The sequence below is a fragment of the Culex quinquefasciatus genome, chromosome 3, assembly GCF_015732765.1.
Source record: "Culex quinquefasciatus strain JHB chromosome 3, VPISU_Cqui_1.0_pri_paternal, whole genome shotgun sequence".
NCBI lineage: Eukaryota > Metazoa > Arthropoda > Insecta > Diptera > Culicidae > Culex > Culex quinquefasciatus.
This window is the reverse complement of record NC_051863.1, coordinates 159949096-159969416: the sequence shown is the minus strand read 5'-3', so window position 1 is coordinate 159969416 and position 20321 is coordinate 159949096. Positions and strand designations below refer to the sequence as shown.

The window sequence follows — 20321 nt, the reverse complement described above, 5'->3', positions numbered from 1 at the left end:
TTTAAAGAATCGAGTGATTTTATAATTTATTTCACATTGGACTTTTATAAATTATTTGATAAAACAAATTAAAACTGAAAACGAGAAGCAATTCCTCTCAAGGGTGCAAGATGATCCGAGGCCTCTAATCTTGCCTAGAAGCAGATTCATTCCGGCGTCGCCAAAATTCTCATAGTCCCTGCAAAATGTACAGAGTTAAATCAAAGCACACTAAGAAGGCTGCCTCGATCAGAGGACGCCACATGCCAATCAGCCACCACGTGGCAGGGTGACTCACCCCAAAACCTCTTTTACTCAAATGGACCGACATTTTACTTCCCCATCCGATAGAAGGCCAGGAGGATAAGGCGAGAATCGCGCCCCATAGCAACTTAGGGATCGGCAGCCGAAGCCGCTAACCACCACGCCACGAGGCTAGCCAATTGGGTCCTAAACTGCCCATAATTGAAAATTCGGCTATTATGCCAAATCAAGTATTCCGAGAATAACAATAAAATTAGATAAAATTATAAATGTATGTTCTCTAGACAACAGGTCCCTGCAATGGCGGCCATCTTTTTGTAACCAAAGCTTCTGACGCATACGGGAACATAAAGAAGACAACAACAAAAATACTTCTGTCAAATTGTATCAACAAACCAAACAGCGTGTATTGATCTACTTGGGAAAAATACAACATAACAAGAATTTTGCCTAATTTATGGGAGAATACCGATCCCTGGGTCTCCTCGGAGCCAATCATCCGTCATCGAATCTGGATGGCCGCAAAAAAAAATCTGATTATCAACACCTTCCCAAGGAATTCGTCCCGGCAAACTTTCTGCACTCCATTGACTGCAACGTTGACTATCTCAAACACGGCCTTTCCGGTTCAAACAGTCGGGCCGGTCCAGATCGAGCAGGTTGAAGTTTAAAGTTATGGCTTCAAAAGAATTACGGTGTTCTCCTTTTTGAACAGATTCACCGCTATTTTCCGGCTCGTGATCTATACCACGACGGACATTCGGTGTTAGCCGCGACACACCATTCTATAACATTTGCTCTGCCACGATGCCACGTGAACTGGTTCTGCGCCGAGACCGTAATCTCTCCGATGCCACCGAAACTTCCCCCCGGAGTTATCCCCGAACCGCCCCCGTTCGATTAATTTCGCCGAGACTGTTCTGTCTGGCCGGATTCTGGTGCCCGTTGATGGTCAGGTCGGAATTGCAGAGGAAGCTCAGCCGCATCTCTGTCCGTCGGGTATGGCCGGCGCTGGTCTCCCTGTTGCCACGTGAGTGGGGCGCAGATCGCGTTCGAGGCGTTTTTCCGGAGCGCAAACTTAATCAGCTCGTCCGACGAAACCGGCCGCTTGGTGGCCTTCGCGAAGCTGGTAAGCTTTTGCCTTGCCTGGAAGATGGACGTTGCCAGAATGTATTCGGCTTCCTTCAGTTGCTTCTGCAGCTGATTAATTTCCTCATCCTGATCTCAACAAAAAAAAATGGTTCGATCGCTTTGACGTTTCTAAATGTAAACAGTAGGCCGCCATCTACCACTACATCAGCAGCCGATTTCAGATAGGGGCTACTCACAAACACTTATGCATGGGCTAGTTTTCAGACAGGGGCTACTCACTAATACTAATGCAAGATTATGGTGATGGACGAGTAGAGTGTCCCTTTACTCTGACACCACCCCCTCGCTAGACAATTATTGCAAATTGCATAGATTTTTAGACTTTCAGGCAAGTTTGAATAAACGTCAAAAATCTTCACACTTCATCTAGATGACGTTTGCTGTCATATTTACAATGTTGGCTGGCGCGCGTTTTGTTTATTTACAGTTGAAAGCTACTCGTGGGATAATTGGTTTGTTAAAGTTAGTTGAAATTTTTTGAAATTTTTTACAATTATTGAAGTATTTAAATTTAGGATTCTTTCCGGGACACCATGGCTGCAATTGTTGCCGAAGTGAAGCATCGCCGAGCTGCAAACAACACCGTCTATCACGCCTTGTATGGCTTTTATTTCCTCGGACTCTCAAAGGCGGAACTGGCCAGACTGTACGGGAAGCACAAAACTACTGTTCGGCTTTGGATCCAGCAGTACGAGGAGAATGGATTTTTCGACCGGAAGCATTACACGATGATTGCAAAGAAGTTCGGGAAGGAGAAAGTAACGTGGCTCATCGAGCTGTACAAGCGCCAACCTCTTCTTTATTTGGAAGAAGCCAGACAGCTCTTCAACCAAAAATTCCACGTGACGATTTCAGCCTCATCTATTTGTCGTATTTTGCGCAGTGAAGGTCTCACATGGAAGTGTTTGGAACGCCGAGCCATTCAAATTAAAGAGAGGGACGTTTACCGATTCTTTGTCGAATTAAACTCCCTCGACTGGTTGTACATCAATTTGTTGTTCTTGGACGAGGTTGCATTTGATAACAAAGGAATGCTGCGTAGGAAGGGGTATGCACTTAAGGGGGAGAGACTTGTAGTGCATGGAGAGTTTGTCCGGAAGCCACGCGTTTCATGTCTGTGTATGATCGGCCAGGGAGGATTGGTTGAATGCGCTTACACAGAAGGCACGTTTACACGTTTAAAGTTTTTTGAGCATATTCGCCGATTTGCGCTTCACAGCGAAGAGGTTCAGACGTATCCTGGCCGTCATTCCATCTGGATCATGGATGGGGCCAGGATACACTGTGACCAATATATCATATACTACCTTAGATCATTGGGCATCTACCCAATATTCTTACCTGCCTACTGCCCCCATTATAACCCCATCGAGATTGTGTTTGGTATCATCAAGAAGAGAATGCAGAAGACGTACAGTGAAAATGGAGAGAGCAATATGGAAAAGTATGTGGCTAAAACTATGCAAGAGTTCCGTTATTTCAGAATGGACAGATTGTTCAGGAAGTGCGGGTATCTGCAGGGAAAATTTGACCCAACAATTAACGTTCCTTAAATCATTGTAAACCAATTCATTGAAATAAAACAGATCAAATATCCGATGTTTTATTAACTAAAAATAACAAAGAAAACAAGTATCTGGTCAAAAGAATCGTTTACAGCTCATGTTGATTGTTTACGGACTGTGCTGGTCATCAATGCAGTTGGAAACTTTCTTATTCAAGTTCTTCCCGACAGCATCTTCTTGGACAACAACAGATGTTTTCATAGAGTTAATCAGGCTGCTGCTCGTATGTTCCCGTGTCTCCAGTCTCGTAATTCGATCATCCAATGTTTGAAGTCCACGGTTGAGAGTGACCTTGAAAGCCTCGAAAGCTTTGCGCACTTCTACGATGTCATCATGATAACTTTCATTCACATTACTTGCAGCCTCCAATTCATGGCGGACAGCGTTCATTCGGACCCCTTCTTGAATCGAAAACAAACTCGCCAACGATTCCGGCGGATACTGCATCATGGTGGAGCGCTGATGGGCAGGCGCACTGTGAATAGCATTGGCCCAAAAGGACCAGGCCATGTCATGCCCTTTCAGGAATTTGCCGTGGTCACTTCGCAGCTTTTCGGTGAGCTCTTGCAACGCTTGAGTTGTCGCAGCTCCAGCGCGATCGTGTTCGATCGGATCGATCAGTGTATCCTTTACCTTAATCCACTGCGAACGGTTGCTGACGCTCAGGGAGTAAACGTGCAAAAGGAGAGATACTTCTTTGCCGCGCCAGCTTTGTAGCAAATGTTGTTTGTTGTCAAGAATGTTATCGATTGTGTAGGGTCTGCGTCCGGATAGGAACAGGGCGAACTGCTTGAAGTCTTCCTCCGTTGGTTTTTCTTTCGTACTCCACCTTGGAGTACTTTCACCATCAGGATTCGTCTCGAAAACAATCTCTCGGTTCAAATAAGCACAGGATAGGCCCCAAACTCGTGTTACAAAGTCCGCGCTCGAGTTCCCGGAAACCTCCCAGTGTGCAATGTAAGCACCAGACGTTTGTCCTTTAAATTCGCGTTTGTAAACGGCAAGCGTGCACATAAACAAATCTTCCGACGTGTCATGTTTACCTTTGGATTTGTTTTTACGCTTTTTTGAAGGACCACCTTCTCCTGCTGACTCATCAAACTGGTCCGACGCAGCACTGTTCGCAAACTCTGAATCATCCGGCTGCTCTGGTGCAGCACTGTTGTCGAATTCCGAATCATCCAACTGGTACGGATTTGCACTTACTGAGGGACCATCCGTGTCCCCATCTCCGGCAGGGCAATCTGCAAACGGATCCTCTTCCAGATACTGCTCCTCCATCGGAAAGTCACCAACATCGATTTCCAATGCCTCAAGCGTTTGCACCGAATCCATTTGGTTTGGAGTCTGAAATTTTCACAATTATTATAACTTTGTACAAATAGATGAATGTTTCAATGAAAATTACTCGGAAATATCCTTGTTTTTCAAATTACCAATTCAATATTGAGAGAAATACACCTCGCAAACGTTTTTTTGGTAAATAAACAAACGACAGCGGCGCAATCTGTCAAAACAAAGTTAGCTACAGTAAAGGGCGTAAATTATGGGCACCCTCAATATTTTATTGATTCCATATTTTGCTAAAATATTCATAATAAGGTAATAATCATGAGAATTTCAGCATAAAAATAAATTTTGAGAATTAGCAAGCTAAAAAAAATATTTTCCATACAAAACAACACAATAATGACCATTCTGGTTTTTGTAAAACATACACTCAGCCAAAATACCTTTTACCAGCCATAAGGATACCATATAAAAATTTTCCATACATTAACCATATAGATTTCATAGAAGTACTGAATGGATAATTTTTCCATAAGCAGACCTTATGAATTTAATGTAACATTTGTGTTACGTTCATAAGAAAACCTTATAAAATTCAAATTTTGTGAAGCTAGCAGGTTTTTGTTCTTATATGGAAAACTTATGAATATTATTTTCTCTCTCTTTAAATTGTTACTGTATTCATTTGACTAAAATTTGAAGGTTTATTTCTGTTAATTTACAAAAAATAATGCAATTTGTGACAAATTAGATTCAAAGAGTCACATTGCTGGTCGGGGTCGTGTCGGTATGCAGCGACCGCTGGGTGTGGAGTGTCTCACGATGGCCGAACCGTTTCGGGACGAAGTCGCAAGCGTGAACCTGATCTCTGGGGGGGGGGGGGGAGTTCGTCCGAGTGGAGACTGTATGGAATCTTGAGGTATATTTCGCGCGGGTAGATCGGGTACTAGTCACAGTTAAAACGCTCGTGTTCGTGGATCTGCTTGCAATGATGGATCATTGATGTGCTTCTCGAGGGCTGTTTCGTCCACACAGACGGTTGCAGAAGCGGCACTGATACTTTCGCTCCCGCGCGATCGTACCGGAGCGTTTCTCGCAGCTCTTGCATAGTGATGCCGTGGTCGCGCCTTCATGACGGACCGCCAGGTACAGCGAACATCGCTGCTCGTCGATATCATACTGCTTTTCTCCAAATTGATCATGATCCTGGATCAAAAGGGTTGAAATGATTACTATTTTTTCTAAAAAATCTACTTTAAACCCTAAAACTTACATATGCACCGGGTTGGAAGTCGTTTGTCGCCTCTTCAAGGTAGTCTTCGTTAAAGTCGTCGTCGCTGTCCGCGACGGCGCGTCTTTTGCTATCCAGCGTGCCCACCTTTTCCGACAGGAACTCCTCGTACTTCTCAAAGGTTTCCTCCTCGATTGTTTCCTCGAAGAACCCGACGTGATCACCATCTCCACTGCCGGCGACATATTTCCCGAACTTTATGGACTTGAGTTGACCGCCTGCTTTTGGTCAAATCGTTGTTCGTTTTCCTGTTTAGAAAAAGTTAATGAATATCGAATCTAGCCAAATTAGACAAAAACCTCACAAATCAACGTTACCTTCAATCGTTCTTGGCGGCCACGCCGGATCCACTCTGTAGAACTCATGCCGAGATCTATCTCCGGGAGTTCCTAGTGGATGTCTCTGACGAGGCCGGTGACCAAGTTACAAACCGTGACTTTTCCGGAGCGTCGCAACTTCCACCGCACCAGCTTGTTGTTCAAACACATTCCGGTTGTCGTGCTCCGCTACGCTCCAGATGACGTACGATGCCAAAACTCCGCGCTCCCCGTCGTCAGCAAGTTCGAATCCAGACCTCCGGCTCCCAGGGGTTCGATAAAACAATCTGTGAAAAAATAATTATTAGAAAACGGAATACTTCACCAAAAAATCAATTATTTTTAATATACTCACATTTTTTCATTTGCTGGTGGACATTGTCCCTTTGCTCTTCGTCTTCGCTATTTCCATTTTGAATGTTATATGGTTTTCTTATGACTTTTTCACATAAACAAAGTCAATGATAATCATAAATTAACCTTATGAATTCTACTCTTATGCAATCATGCTTATAAGGCAATCTTATGAATTCAAAAACAGAAGATTTCTGAGGGTGTTATATGGTGTGCCATATGTATTTTAAAAGATGTTTTGGCTGAGTGTATGCATAAAATTAGTGGCCTTGACTGTACAGAAGTGTGCACTTTTGGTGTGCAGATAATATTTTCAGGGTCGGAGAATTTGGTGCAAAGTGTGCAATACATTAAAAAACAAATTATCAAAATTACAAAATTATGGTTGCAGGTAAATATTAATGCATAAAACTGTGTTTCTATAACTTAATATGTAATCGTTATTCGCTGTGGCCATTTATCTCGACCGGGTCCTTAACGTCTAATCTCCTAGTGGATCGGTGACCCCCACCCGTCATCAACATCATCGTCAACACGCCTAATCGCGTTTAACACCGCAATTAGTTTAATTACAAGGATCAAACGGCACGGGGCGGCGGTCGCGTGCCTGGCTCCCAGCAGGGACTTCCGCTTTTATGCTTTCATCACGTGGTCAGTGGGAAGGGGAGGCGGGGCATATAATTACCGTAATAGACATTTTTGCAACCTCGAGCAACATCATCCACTACAATTTGCATAAATCTACATTGTGCTACTTCCTTCCGTTCTCGTATCCGGAGGCTGCAACCGTCCTTGACCTCCCCAACGGAAAGGAAGGGTGGCCAAGACGGATGCAACCATAAGCAATCCACAAGCAAATCCCTCTGGACTGGTTCGTTGTCCTCCTTGGACATGCAGCATGGTTGATGACGAGAGCTTTTGTTTCGGTTGACCCCCGTTCTGGGACCAATCGAGACTAGGAGGAACTCACCAATACCAGCGAATCAACATGATGTTGGGATGCACCACCCAACCCAGCAAAGTCCTTGTGAAGCAGCGGTGAAACGCACGAACCCGTGAGAGTTTGACCTTGTCCTCACTTGGTCGCTCAAGGGGAACGAAGTTGCCCCAGTTTTGAGAACTGACCTCGTTGAAGATTTGAGGTTATGTCGCAGTAAAGTAAGCAATCAGTTGAATTCTTTTATTTTCAGTCATTATTTATTAAATCAAATTTATCATTGCAACACTTTGTACAATTAGTCATCGGAATGGCACATGCGCCTACCTCAATGTCTGTCACAATTCTGGTCCCTCAACAATTTACTCAAATTCCCGGATTCGTTCCAACAACGGTCGCATTCCTGTTCACCAACCGTATTACCTGGGTCTTTGCGCTGATCACCGGCTTGGTATAAACCATCAACAGGTGTCTATTGCTGCTCGGCTGCGGCGAATGTTGATGATTCTGATGGATCGTCTGCTGTAGGGAGTGACTCAGGTTCTGAATCGGCTTCAGAACAACCGGTTGAAGGCTCGTTTGGTGTGCCGGAGGTGGCGACTTCAGCTGTAACTGCGTCTCGCCAACGGGATGACCGTAGACCGTGGGCTTCGACTGGTGGAACACCAACGGAGTTGGGCTCGGTCTGAAGATCGACGTTTGGGCATGGTGTGGATTCGGAATCACGCGAACCGCAGGTTGAACGATGACCGGAGCTGGCCTGCTGTGGATCTGGGATGCTTGAGATTGCTGAGCTACCGGCGGACTTGCAACAGGAGAATTAATGTTGCCATGCCTGCCATCGTCGGAAGAATCCCGCTCCTCGGCGCTTTCCGTTTCTTCACCGGACGAGGTATCCCCAACGCTCGTCTGCCGATCCATTTCGCTGGGCACCGGAATCTTGTGGCGCTCCCAGTCGATCTGGTGCAGCACGTTGCGCCAGCTGGCATCACTGGCAGCCAGAACGTCGGCGTAGGTGGCACGGCGGTAAAACAGAACGATTCGCGGGTTCGGTATCAGCTTGGAGTCCACGATTGGACTCGGCGGTGCCACCTGCTGGTGATACAGATGGTCGAGGATGCCGGTGGACATTACTGTACTTTAAAAAAAATGTTTTTTGAGTAATGTAGCACCTTTTTAGGCAAAACACACAGCTCTTGGTGATGCAGGCACGACAACAAGAAGCACGTTTACAGTTATGAAACGAAACAATGGCGGAACATAACAACAAACCTGTTTAGAACAAGTCTTGTACAATTACAATTGCAGAGTGTTGTTTACACAGAGCCAATAGAGGTCCACTGTGGTCACGATTGAGCAAATACAACAACTAAATGTATTCCTTTGTCCAACTCAGTAAAGGGTTTATTAGTGAAATAATTTTAAACTGATTTTATTTCAAATAATTTCCACAGTTTTAAAATTCGTTTTTAACCATAACATAAAATGAACCTGTATTGAATTTTGAAAAACAAATCTAAGGTTTGGTTCAACTTATTGTATGATTATTAGATCGACGCTGTCGTGCTAACTTATCGCACGTCGCTTTTTTGACGTTCCGAGAAAAACGCTTTTTATTGTTTGACCTTGAGTAAACAAAAACGAGACCACGCAATTTAAACAATAACAAACACGTTTTGTTTGGTTGATCATTCTGTGCATCGTCCTGAAGTTTGGTTGCTGGAGTTTGGCTGGAGTCCCGAGTTATAATTACAAAAGTTTACGGTAGTCGAGCTCGTACTTGTGTCAAACGCGTTCTGACCTAAAATCCCTTTGGCCAATTGTCGCACTTGAATAAATTTTCAGGCTGTGTCAAGATAGCACGACAAGATTGAAACTTCTTTTTTATGAAAAATGACAAAACGATGTTTTTCGGTTTTTATTGAATACAAGCCTTACCGGACAAACTTCGTCTTGACTTTTTTTGTTTCTTGACTTTTTTAGTTTGTTTGCTTAATCAGCTTCCTGCGATCAAAATTTGATTTACGTAAATTTTCCCATACAATCTGCAGATGCTCCGGAATCGGTCCCAGAGTGGCCAAAGTGAGATTTTATTAGCATCTAAACCTTCCTTGGGCAACAAAGAGCACCTTGATCCGACGCTCCGTATTGAACTGATTCGCGTTCGAACAAAACCGTCGAAATTTTTATACAAATAGAATATAGAAGAAGATATCATTATTAAATTTTGGGGACCTGTGGGTGAGGCATTCTGAGCTGCAAAAATGTCGTTCTTAGCTTAATTTGGCTCAAAATGCAGATACGACAAGTTAGCACGACAGCGACGATATGTTTCTATTCTCTATTCTACTAAAGATAAAAAATACCAAAGTTGATCTCCACGATGATCAATATCGTATGTATTAGAGGCCATTGTTCTCATGTGATCTCTTGAAGCTTGACTTAGTGATCGCAGCACACTTCGATCTTGTGTACAAATATTCCGATAATCATTGAAAACAGTGTTTAAAAGATGGCCCGTCAAATGTCCACCAAATCAGCCAAACCTAAACTCACGCTCAGCCAGCAGGAGTCGCCGCAAATTCCCATGAACGCCGTCCTCGAGATGGTCCAGCGGATGGCCGGAGTGCCACCCCCTCCGTACGAGCCGCGGAACCGCGGCACCAAGGCAACCCGTGCGGCTAACCGCAAAAAGAAGGCCCTGAACCTTCCGGTGACGCCACCAACTTCGTCACCAGCCAGGGCACCGTCGTCGGCAAGCTCCGCTTCTTCCGCGTCAAAACCCGCCCGCACCATCACATCGGCATCGATCCACGTGGACAAAAATAGCGACCCGGCGAATCCGGCCATGTCGTTGGAGTTCACGTTCGGACAGGTTCAGCAAGCACCAGCGGTACCGGATCCGGCCAAAGGCCGTCGCAATCGGAACCGAAACCGCGTTACGGTAAACGCTTCGGCCGAGGTGACCGGCCAAAATCTACGCGGTTTCATCGATCCCACGCTGAAGGCAGCCAACGAGAAGGGCGTAATGCAAGCTAAGGCCAAACCAGAGCAAAAAGACGACGCTTTCTACGAACAGGAAGCGGAAAAGATTTGGAAGCGCATTTCGGACCCGCTGTGTCACTGCCGGAAGGAGCGAATTCTGGAGAAGCTGCAGAAGCACCAGGAGAACCTGCAGCACGTGAACGATCTGCTGAAGGCTCGCGTGATGGCTTACCAAGCTTTCGGGGATCAGCTGACGGCCGAGCTGGACAATCGGGATATGGGGATTGTGCTGGTGGTCACGGAAACTCCCGACGGGAAGGCGGACATGAAATTTAAGATCGAAAAGAAACCCGATGCGGTTTTCGGTGGAAATTGAGAATATTTGGTTGGAGTTTTCTAGATTGAGGTACCGATTTGGGGTATTTAGGTTCAGGGATTTAATAGAGAATGGAGAAGTAAATTTTAATCTGTATTCATTTGTCAATATAATGTTTTAAGAATATTAACAACAAAAATACAAATTGGAAATACATTATTTTACTTGCAAATACATTAAAAAGAAGCTACAAAAACTACAGTAGCGTTCAGTAGTAAATCTATTTCATCATAATTACCGATACTCTGGGGGATGAAAAAAATCCGTGAAGCTAATAAACGATGTTGACTTTATAGTATGGCACGAAGCGACGGAGCCGAATACCCATACTTACACAAACGATTTTAGAGCGCCCGCCGTGGGATTCGGACCGGCGACCTCTGGATTGTGAATCCAGTGCGCGGTTCGATTGATCCACACGGGCGGGACAACTTGAAGCTAATACTGATAATTAAAAAAAAACATAGTAACAAAATCCATGATGAAACATTTAAAAAAAGTAATCCGAAGGAGTTACCGATTGCTCACGAAAGGGAATTCTTTCAAGCGTAAATTGTTATACCTATTTCAATAACATAACCTAACTGAGTTTGAATCATTTACCTAATGATATATCTCTACCAAACTCTGAATATAATAAAAAACAAAGTTTTTCATGAGTTCATACCACTGCACTACGTTACGGTAAAGAAAAAAAACTCATTTTAAAATGGCCAAATCCTCCGCACCTCCAACTTACCAACATGAAGGACAGAATAAACCCGGTGAAATGACTGCCCAGGATCTGGCCATGCTGCAGCAGTTCACACACCACACCATGCAGCAGACTCTGCTGGAAACGCAACAGTGGCAGGCCAAGATGGCGACCAAAATGGCGGCTTTTCAGCAGTTTGTGGATTTCACTATCAGTGCCGGTGGAACAAATTTTCCGTCAGTGTGCAAAAAGATAAAAAAGTAGTGATTTTTCAGAGTGTTAAAGTTTATGTAAAAATGTGTTATTAGTTGTAGAAATTAAAATTCTGAAAATCCCGGTAATTCAAAAAATAAATCAATTTAAAATATTATTAAGTAATATTGTGACTTTTAGGTCTATTTTTTAGTTTAATCATAATCAAAAAAAGTTACGTATTGAAGCGACGTTCCCTCAAAGTGACATCAAAATCCCACTCCCAGCTGTCACTCCCAAGCAAAGAAGAAAACCAACAAAACAAGCGACAGAAGAAAACAAGGCAGCAAAATCAAAATAGAAGATGGCGATGATTCCGATCTGAGGCAGCGCCGCGAGTTTTGTTTTGCTCCGTGTGTCCTCGTGACTTCCGACGTCAATCGACAGTACCGCGACCAGCCTCCAGACCCGCGTCCGCCCCGGTTGCCGTCGAAATTGTTCCGCCGCGCCGCGTCATCCCCAGGAACCGGCCGCAAAAATTGCGTCCAAGCATGAACTAGCAGCCCTGACTTGTCTGAGCCGCAGCAACAGCAAGCCGAAAATGTCTCGCTCGTCCAAGTCCCGGAACCAGCAGCAGCAGCAGCCGGAAGTGTGCGGCGATTGTGGCAGCTCAGGTGGGTTCCGGTTCCGACGCCTGGACGGAAGTCTGCACTAATTCACGCTTGAAAATGTGATGCGACGATCAATCACGCCCACGATTCAGGAGCTATTTATGGACTTGTTGCTTCCCTCTCCCTGATTTTCATTCGAGCGAATTCGCGTCCAATTTACGCAACGAAAATAAATTATACACACCTCAATCAACCCGCCGAGTGATTCATCATCGTGGAGGAGATTATCTCCATTATATTTAGAAACTCGTTCTTAATCCAGCGGACAGAATGGATGACCTACTTCATAAATGTATTGATGAAGCCCGAAACAGTGAAGAAGACAAGCAGCATCCTAATCCAGAATAAACAACAAAACAACAGATTGTTAAAACGGACGATTAACAAAAATAAAATTCATGATGAATTGTAATATTTACGAAGATGGGAACGGCGTCCAGCAAAAAAGTAAAACCTATTCCTTTCTTTAGTAAGAAAGGCAAAAAGGTGATACGACTAAAAAGTTAAGTAAACAAGGAGAAAAATCACTAGATTGCAGAAAAGAACCATTAAAATACGAAAAAGTTCGTAAAACAACTGAAAATTTCAGCAAACAACGAAAAAAAAAATTCGATTGCAAAAAAAGTCATTTCAAAACGGAAAAAGTTCGTGAAACATACTGAAAATTCCAGCACGCAACTGGAAAATTCACTCGATTAGAGAAGAGAGCCATTCTGAAAAACAGGAAGTCCAGCAAGCATCGGAAAACGATCATTTAATTGTAGAAGAGAGCCACTTGAATACGGAAAAGTTCGTAAACAACTGAAAGGTTTAGTAAACAACGATAAAAATCAGTCAATTGCAGAAAAAAAACTGTTGGAATACGGAATTCGTAATAAAAAATAAAAGTTCAGTAAGCAACGGAAAAAGATCATTCGATTGCAGAAGAAGGACGTTAGAACACGGAAAAGATCCTAAGAGAACTGTAAAGTCCAGTAAACAACGAGAAAAACCATTCGATTACAGAAAAACCGTTTGAATACAGAAGAAATCGTTCTAAAAAACTGAAAGTCCAGCAAGCATCGGAAAAGATCATTTGATTGCAGAAGAAAGTTCGTAAACAACTGTTGGAATACGGAATTCGTTATTGCAAGCAAGCAACAGAAATGGTTTATTCGATTCCAGAGGGGGCCGTTAGAATACGAGAAGTTCGTAATCAATTGACATGTTCAGTAAACATCGAGAAAAATCATTCGATTGCAGAAAACAAACCCTTTTGAATGCGGAAAAGACCGTCTAATCAAGGAAAAGATCATTCTACTGCAGAAAAAAAAACTGTTTGAATACGGAAAAAATAGTTTTTACTACACTGAAAAGTCCAGTAAGCAACGGGAAAAGATCATTCGATGGCAAAAGAGAGCTATTTGAAAACGGGAAAAACCGTCAAACAAAGGAAAGGATCATTCGATTGTTGAAGAGAGCCATTTGAATCCCGAAATGTTGCAGTAAAAACCGTTTCGAATACAGAAAAGATCGTCAAACAACGAAAAAGATTACCGAGAGATCCATGTTGTCCGAGTTCAAACTGAAAAATCACAAAATAACAATAACACTAATTAATTTCATAAGTGAACTGCTTGAATTTTAAAAATGTCTTCCAAAAAGAGATCATAAATGGAGAAGAACATTCAATTCTAGGAAATTCGGCTTAGGGAAAAGATAATTACAAAATCAAAGAAATATATTTAAGAATTTAAATATAGATACTAAAATTTCGCTTTCTCACTCCCCAGACCCCTCGTGGGCCTCCATCAACCGGGGCATCCTGCTGTGCGCCGACTGCTGTTCCGTCCACCGGAGCCTCGGCCGGCACATCTCCCAGGTCAAGTCGCTGCGCCAGGGCAGCTGGTCACCGTCGGTGCTGGCCTTCGTGAACCAGCTCAACGGGCACGGTGCGAACAGCGTGTGGGAGCACCTGCTGCTGGATTCGGTCGCTCCGAAGAACCTGAAGCGGAAACCCGGCCCCAAGGATGCCCTCCATCCGGCCAAGGCGGATTTCATCCGGGCAAAGCACGTCAATTTGTCGTACGTGTTGAAGCCGAGCTTGGAGGATGGCGTTGGAAGTGCGGCAGCTCTGGAGGTGGAACTTAGCAAGCAGCTGCACGCAAGCGTAAGGTCCGGGAATCTGGAGACCAGCTTGAGGTTGGTGGTTCAGGGAGCCGATCCAAATTACTTCCACGACGAGAAGGGTTCGACTCCGCTACACGTAGCTGCCCGTTCCGGTCAGCTGTCCCAGATGGAACTGCTGCTGGTTTATGGGGCGGATGTGAACGCGTTGGATTCGCAGGGCAACACTCCGTTGGACCTGGCCAAGGCCTGCAAGCAGAGTGCAATCGCCGAACGGCTGGTGGAAGCCATGTACGAGGTTACGGATCGGTTAAGCCACTTCCTAACCGGAAAGAAACCAGATCACGCTTCCGGACAGCATTTGCTCATCCCGGATCAGTCGAAGAAGGACATTAGTGAGCAGCTGAAAATCGCCCGAGGTAAGTTGCAATTGGTGCCGAACCGAATGTTCGAGGAACTCGTGATGGACCTGTACGACGAGGTTGACCGCCGTGAAACTGAAGCCATCTGGGCGACTACTTCGCTGAATCCGGAAGTTGGAGCCGTTCCGTTTCTACCTACGAATCCGCACCTGAGTGCCACCAGAAATCAGGTACGTTGAACCGCTACTTCAAGATCTCATAAACTCATTCGTTCATTTCCCCCAAAAAAGGGTCGCCAAAAGCTGGCCCGCTTCAGCCAGCAGGAGTTCAACGGGCTAATCAGCGATGTGCTGATCGATGCGCGACGTCGCCAGAACATGGCGAACCTGCGTCCGATTGATTCACCGCTGCCGTCGAATCTTGCCCAGCTGAAGAACGCAGCGGCCCGCGAGTCGAACCTTTCCGACGACGAGCCGCTGTACGATGCGGTCGCGTCGGACGATGATTACGCGGCACTGGCCCCGGTCGCTCAGCAGGTAATGTTTCTGATGCGCCAGAAGGCGGTCCTGAACCATAACAACAGCTTCGGGTGAACTCGCGTGTGGTGGTGGGAGTAACAAACCTGTTTTGTTCCATTTGTAGCTAATCCTCAGATCAAATATTGTTTGTAACACTAAATTTATAAAGAACTGCAAATCCGGACAAAACATAATTCTCAGAGATCCAGAAAAGGATGATTTATAAATTATGAAGTTATCCAAAAATTGGAATTCTAGATCACTTTTTCAAAACAACCAATGCGCCAAGGGTTTCCTATGTACATAGGACCTTTTGAAAAAGTAAGCGAGAAAAAAATAATGTTATAAAAATATCCGGATGATTAAAAAATCAGATATTCAAGGGTCCGAATTAGAAACTGAAACATTATGTGAAGCGATCGACTAAACCGCTGGCTGCTAGCAAATCGTGGTAACTCACGATTGGTTACGCGCTGACGATTCAAGCGACTTGATCGGTACTGAGGGAGTGATTTTTGGTACACTCAACCCCCAGCAGTTGGTCACTTTTTCGTTTGACACTTTTTAGTTGATTTGACAAAGGCAAACTAAAAAGTGACGAACTGTCACTGTTTACACGGCGCTCACGCACACTACCGAAACAAACGTTTGGTAGTGTGTGTGAACCCTTGTAAAGGGGGTTTGAGTGTAGTTGAACCGAAAATCTAGACTTTTACAAATAATTACTGCAATCACCTGCAAATGATAATTAAACTATCCGGATATTTATTTGAGTAGTATTTGGTAAAATCTGTGATCTGCATAATTATCCTGATTTGCAGCTTCCCTGCTCCAATGCATTGTTTTCAACATTTCTAACACGCATGCCCTAATCTAACCCCAAATCTCATCTCATTACACTCTGTAACGCCGTCCAAAGAATTATTTTACTGTAGGCCAAGAGCGAAATGTTTTAGACAAATTTACATCGACTTGCTATAGCTATAGCTCAAACCAGGAAACGAACTCATTAGAAATAGCTTAGTCAAGGATATAGTGAATCCAACCTCATAACGCTGTGAATGTTGATCATTTGTGATTCTCTCATTTCTATATTTATTGTAGCTTAGCTTACGGTGAGGGACACCTTAGTTGATAGCAAATATTAACCGAATCTGTGACAACGATGTAGCCAAAGAAAACATTAAAACTAACCATAACTAACCTATTGTGTATGTGTTTTCGTCCAACTATCACATATCTGTCCATTTCCTAAACGCTTTGTGATTGTCCAAAACTAACCAAGTAAAACAACCTTCGAATAATCCTAATTTTTATAAAGGCTCTGGTGAACAAATCGCCACCTGGGGGACCGACGTCCGCCGAGGTGGAATCCCTCCGGCAGAAGCTCCAGGATCAGGAGTCGACCATCCAGGAGCTGCGAATTCTCATTCAGAAGCTGACCAGCGAAAACTGCCAGCTGAAGCACTCGCTGGATACGAAGGAATACGACGTGCAGCTGTGAGTATTTTTACTTAGGTGCCATTGAAATCACGTGGACACTTTTCGAAATGTTTCATAGCTCATTACGAAGAGGTCGGAACGCACACGAAGTTGAAACGAACGAATGCTGAGCTTGCCACTCTTCAAGCAGCCGCGCGACGCGAAGGCACTTGTTCTTTCCCTTTTACTCTCACTACGTTGCTGCGTGGTGACAGCAATCATTTGAATGTAGTCATGGAATTTCGGTAGAATGCGTTGCGCTCATTCGTTTTACGAACGAAAGCAAAATGTCAAAGCCTGGTTTACAAAGTGATGGTGAACAAAGCGCTTAGTCACCATTCACTAAAACTTTCGAAGGTCCACAAGCCCTGCTTGAAATACACCACGTATGACCTCCCGCCTACTTCCAGACGAATCGACAGCCACCTCAACGGATCGACGCCCACCGAGGAAACCCCGGAAGAGGTCGAACCCGTATCGGACGGCCGCCAGTACGGCAAACGACCGGTAAGTATGTACGAAGCCAGGCAGCTCCCCCGCGACGAAAACCGTCCTCCCATCACCCAAAGTCTGTACTCGATGACCCCGGCGGGCGCCCAGGTGACCTCAAACTCCGGCAGCGCCGGTTCCGAGCTGAACGTGTCTTCCTCCTCTTCAAATCTTCCACACTTTGAGGACGTCAAAAAACGGACCGACCTGGTCGCTCGCCGTATCAAGGAACTGTTCGCCGCCATGCAGGACCTGTCCTCGACGGACTCGTTCGTGCCGTGCGCCGAACGGATACGGGTTGCCGTGGCCGAACTGGTGGCCATCTTCCCGCCCACCATGCGCGAAGAAACGCTCCGGACCGCACTCAAGCAGCTCAACTACAACACCAACCTGATCCAGACGGAGTGCACCCGGCTGCAGAGGGCCTTCATCGAGGATGGATCCCAGCAGCCGGCACAGGTTCTGTCCGACAGTATCAAGCTTAACATGGAGCAGGTGCGCGGCTGTGCGTACGATTTGGCCATGTCGACCAAGATCTTGATTACGCACTTTCAGGCGCAGGCTTGACGACGAACGAAAACACGCACACAACCATTGAGAGAACCTTTTGCAATATCCCTTTTAAAATTAACACGCACAAACACAAAACGAAAATCACACACCATTACACGGAGAAAAAAGAGTTCCCAAAATCGTGAACAAGCGTTCATGAAAATGGGAACCATGAACAAAGTGTTCAAATCTCATGGTACGATTTCGAAAAACGTACCATGGCATTTGAACACTTTGTTCGTGGTTCCCATTTTCATGAACGCTTGTTCACGATTTTGGGAACTCTTTTTTCTCCGTGTACACACATACAGTAATTACTCGTAATACATGCAAGTATTTTTATCCTATTGTCAGCAAAACAATTGCCGAATGTGCCAAATTTTGTTCGTTTTTTTAAATTAAGAAAATAATAAAGATATAAGTATTTTAACATTATTTTATACTGGGTTTAATGTCCACCATTTTCAAACTAATCGCGTATTTAAACAAACTTCATGAGAATTACATATTTTTTAATCATTAATTACATTTATGACTTAACTGAAGAGAAAACAATATAATTTATTTTTGAAGTCTCCGATTTTAAAAGCTAGACCAATATTACTAACCGACAATCGCCGATAGAACCGGCGGAACGACCAACAACTTTTTCAAAACAAAAAAAAAGTAATTTAATCAAACTAACAATAAAATATTGACAATACATTTGAAATATCAAAATTTGTCATATTTTGTATTGTTTCTTCGAAATTCCTTAACCGTATTGTTAAGCTTACAATTTTGGTGGATTTTACATTTCAGAAGCTACATTTAATGGCATGCATTCAATGTACACTGAAACCCCGATGGTTTGACACCAACTGTTGTCAAACGAACGGGGTCACTTTTTAGTTTGACACCCTCTTTACACAGAGCTCACACTTACTACCAAACGTTTTGTTTGATAGTATGTGTGAGTCACGTGTAAAAAGTGACAGTTCGTCACTTTTTAGTTTGACTTTGACCAACCAACGGGGTATCGAGAAATTAAAAAGAGAGATGTGAGCCGGTAACATGGAGTGAAACTTTCGCAGCTGTCATGGTAAACTTCACAGCAGCTTGACAGAAAGTTTAACTCCATGTTGCACTTTTAATTTCTCGATAAACTAAAAAAGTGTCAAACGAAAAAGTGACCAACCACCGCCGGGGGTTGAGTGTACACATGTCATTCCCCGGCATTGTTTTCGCCGACCTGACATGAAAAAAACTGATGAAACGTTTTAAAAAAAAAATCCACCAAAATTGTAACTTAAACAATACGGCACTTGTCAAAGCTGTCAGATGAAACGTTTCATATATCAACCATCAACAAACAAGTTGCATTTTGGTTACCCGCGGTAAATTTTCTTGAAATATTTCGAACTGTCAAAAATCCACCACCAATGCAATTCTACAATTAGAGGGTGACGAGCGAGAATTCCCGGGAAATCGACCATTTTTGGACCTCTCGATTCCCGGGAAATTCGGTCGAGACTCCCGGGAAAATTCAAACTCAAGAATTGAAGCAAAATTATATTAACTAATCTGAAAATTAATTGAAAAACTCATGTTCGATGTTCTAATTCGAATAAACCAATGCATCTCTAATCTTCCTATTCGGAAAGTGTAAATTTTAACTTGTCAAAAATTCCAATAACTATAATTGAGAGCATCAAAAAAAAATTGTGTGATCCCCAACATTTATCTTGATGCATATTCAGTTGTTACACCCCAGAAATAAATCTAAAGTTTTTTATTATTATTTTTATTTATTATATCAAAGAGGGAAAACTTTTTCGAAATAGGTTCCATTTCTTTAACCTCTCTCGAGCATAGCAATCCTCAAGTACCTAAGTTAATTTTACTGTATCAAGTTAATTTCCTTTTTTGATGTCATTAAGTCATGTTGTGTTTTACGTCAACCTCAATATTAAATTATATTTTGAAAAAAAAAACTCTGGTAATCTTTGTCAAATTAAGGTCCGCCAATTGTAAACATTCGAGCTTTCTTGATAACTGTAAATATTTCTTCAATGAATATTTACAGTTGACCTTGAAAAGGAAAAAAGTTTATATTTTTGTTTAAAGTCGTTATTTCTCAAAGAGTAGTGCGGTGCTTGTGGGGACGCGCAGTCCTGTTTTTTTCTTCGTGTTATTTTCCGTCTCTTTTGTGTCGCTATTTGTGTACATGGGGTGATTGGATTTCTTCTTCTTCTTTGTTCATTTATTTTTTGTTCGCGCGTTCGTTGGCCGATGAATGTTATATTTGTTCTCTTTACATAGTTTTCGATAGAAACGATCCGATTTTTGTTTTTTGAGACAAGCAAGTCGTATTGCTGGATCAAGTCCTTTCCATATCATCGAGGATCGGAAGGCACATCGACGGATATATTTTAAGGCTTATGATATAAAATAATTTTAAGCAATGAAGCCCTTCCTACATCACCGTTGATCGGAAGGCACGCCGACGGAGAATTTCTAGAGAATCGCGGTCGAATTAATACTATATTTAAATCCCTAGATAGGTATCTTTCCGCAGCCGGCTGCCTAAGATTTTTAAAATTTCAACCGATAAACAAATTGCTCATGGTTGCATCACCTACCACAGTGAATCCTGACCTCATACCCATCTTACTAACCCCTCAAAACTCATGTGATACTTTGTCGGAGACGCAGCTAATTTAGCGGTCCCATCACTCAAGTATCGGCTAACATTCCCATCCACTT

General features: G+C 43.5%; 3 protein-coding genes, 1 long non-coding RNA gene and 1 pseudogene across 4 annotated transcripts; 2 read left to right on the top strand and 3 right to left on the bottom strand.

Moving 5' to 3' along the window:
* Positions 1 to 1077: 1077 nt before the first annotated feature.
* Positions 1078 to 1528, bottom strand: LOC6050063 (annotated as a pseudogene).
* A 243-nt stretch (positions 1529 to 1771) lies between these two features.
* LOC119769317 lies at positions 1772 to 2948 on the top strand. Its single transcript, XM_038261308.1, has 2 exons — positions 1772 to 1857; positions 1911 to 2948. The coding sequence occupies exon 2, from the start codon at positions 1929 to 1931 to the stop codon at positions 2946 to 2948; it is 1020 nt and encodes a 339-aa protein (XP_038117236.1). The 5' UTR covers positions 1772 to 1857; positions 1911 to 1928.
* A 120-nt stretch (positions 2949 to 3068) lies between these two features.
* LOC6050122 lies at positions 3069 to 4656 on the bottom strand. Its single transcript, XM_038261307.1, has one exon. It carries the CDS (start codon positions 4293 to 4295, stop codon positions 3069 to 3071), a length of 1227 nt encoding a protein of 408 aa, XP_038117235.1. The 5' UTR covers positions 4296 to 4656.
* A 1099-nt stretch (positions 4657 to 5755) lies between these two features.
* LOC119770276 lies at positions 5756 to 6455 on the bottom strand. The gene is made up of 3 exons (XR_005278745.1): positions 6214 to 6455; positions 5859 to 6145; positions 5756 to 5789 (listed from the first exon to the last, which is right to left on the bottom strand). It is a non-coding gene; the product is annotated as an uncharacterized LOC119770276 (long non-coding RNA).
* Positions 6456 to 11716: 5261 nt separating this feature from the next.
* On the top strand, positions 11717 to 17672 carry LOC6036576 (ARF GTPase-activating protein GIT2). The gene is made up of 5 exons (XM_038262867.1): positions 11717 to 12070; positions 13840 to 14765; positions 14826 to 15071; positions 16375 to 16553; positions 16946 to 17672. The coding sequence occupies exons 1-5, from the start codon at positions 11998 to 12000 to the stop codon at positions 17589 to 17591; spliced, it is 2070 nt and encodes a 689-aa protein (XP_038118795.1). The 5' UTR covers positions 11717 to 11997; the 3' UTR covers positions 17592 to 17672.
* Positions 17673 to 20321: the final 2649 nt, after the last annotated feature.

Bases quoted from the DNA above. Each gene is read 5' to 3' on its own strand.
- LOC119769317 (XM_038261308.1), top strand. From the start codon at position 1,929: ATGGCTGCAATTGTTGCCGAAGTGAAGCATCGCCGAGCTGCAAACAAC.
- LOC6050122 (XM_038261307.1), bottom strand. From the start codon at position 4,295: ATGGATTCGGTGCAAACGCTTGAGGCATTGGAAATCGATGTTGGTGAC.
- LOC6036576 (XM_038262867.1), top strand. From the start codon at position 11,998: ATGTCTCGCTCGTCCAAGTCCCGGAACCAGCAGCAGCAGCAGCCGGAA. The intron at 14,766-14,825 runs GTACGTTGAACC...CCCCCAAAAAAG, and splicing joins TGAGTGCCACCAGAAATCAG to GGTCGCCAAAAGCTGGCCCG. The intron at 15,072-16,374 runs GTAATGTTTCTG...ATTTTTATAAAG, and splicing joins TGGCCCCGGTCGCTCAGCAG to GCTCTGGTGAACAAATCGCC.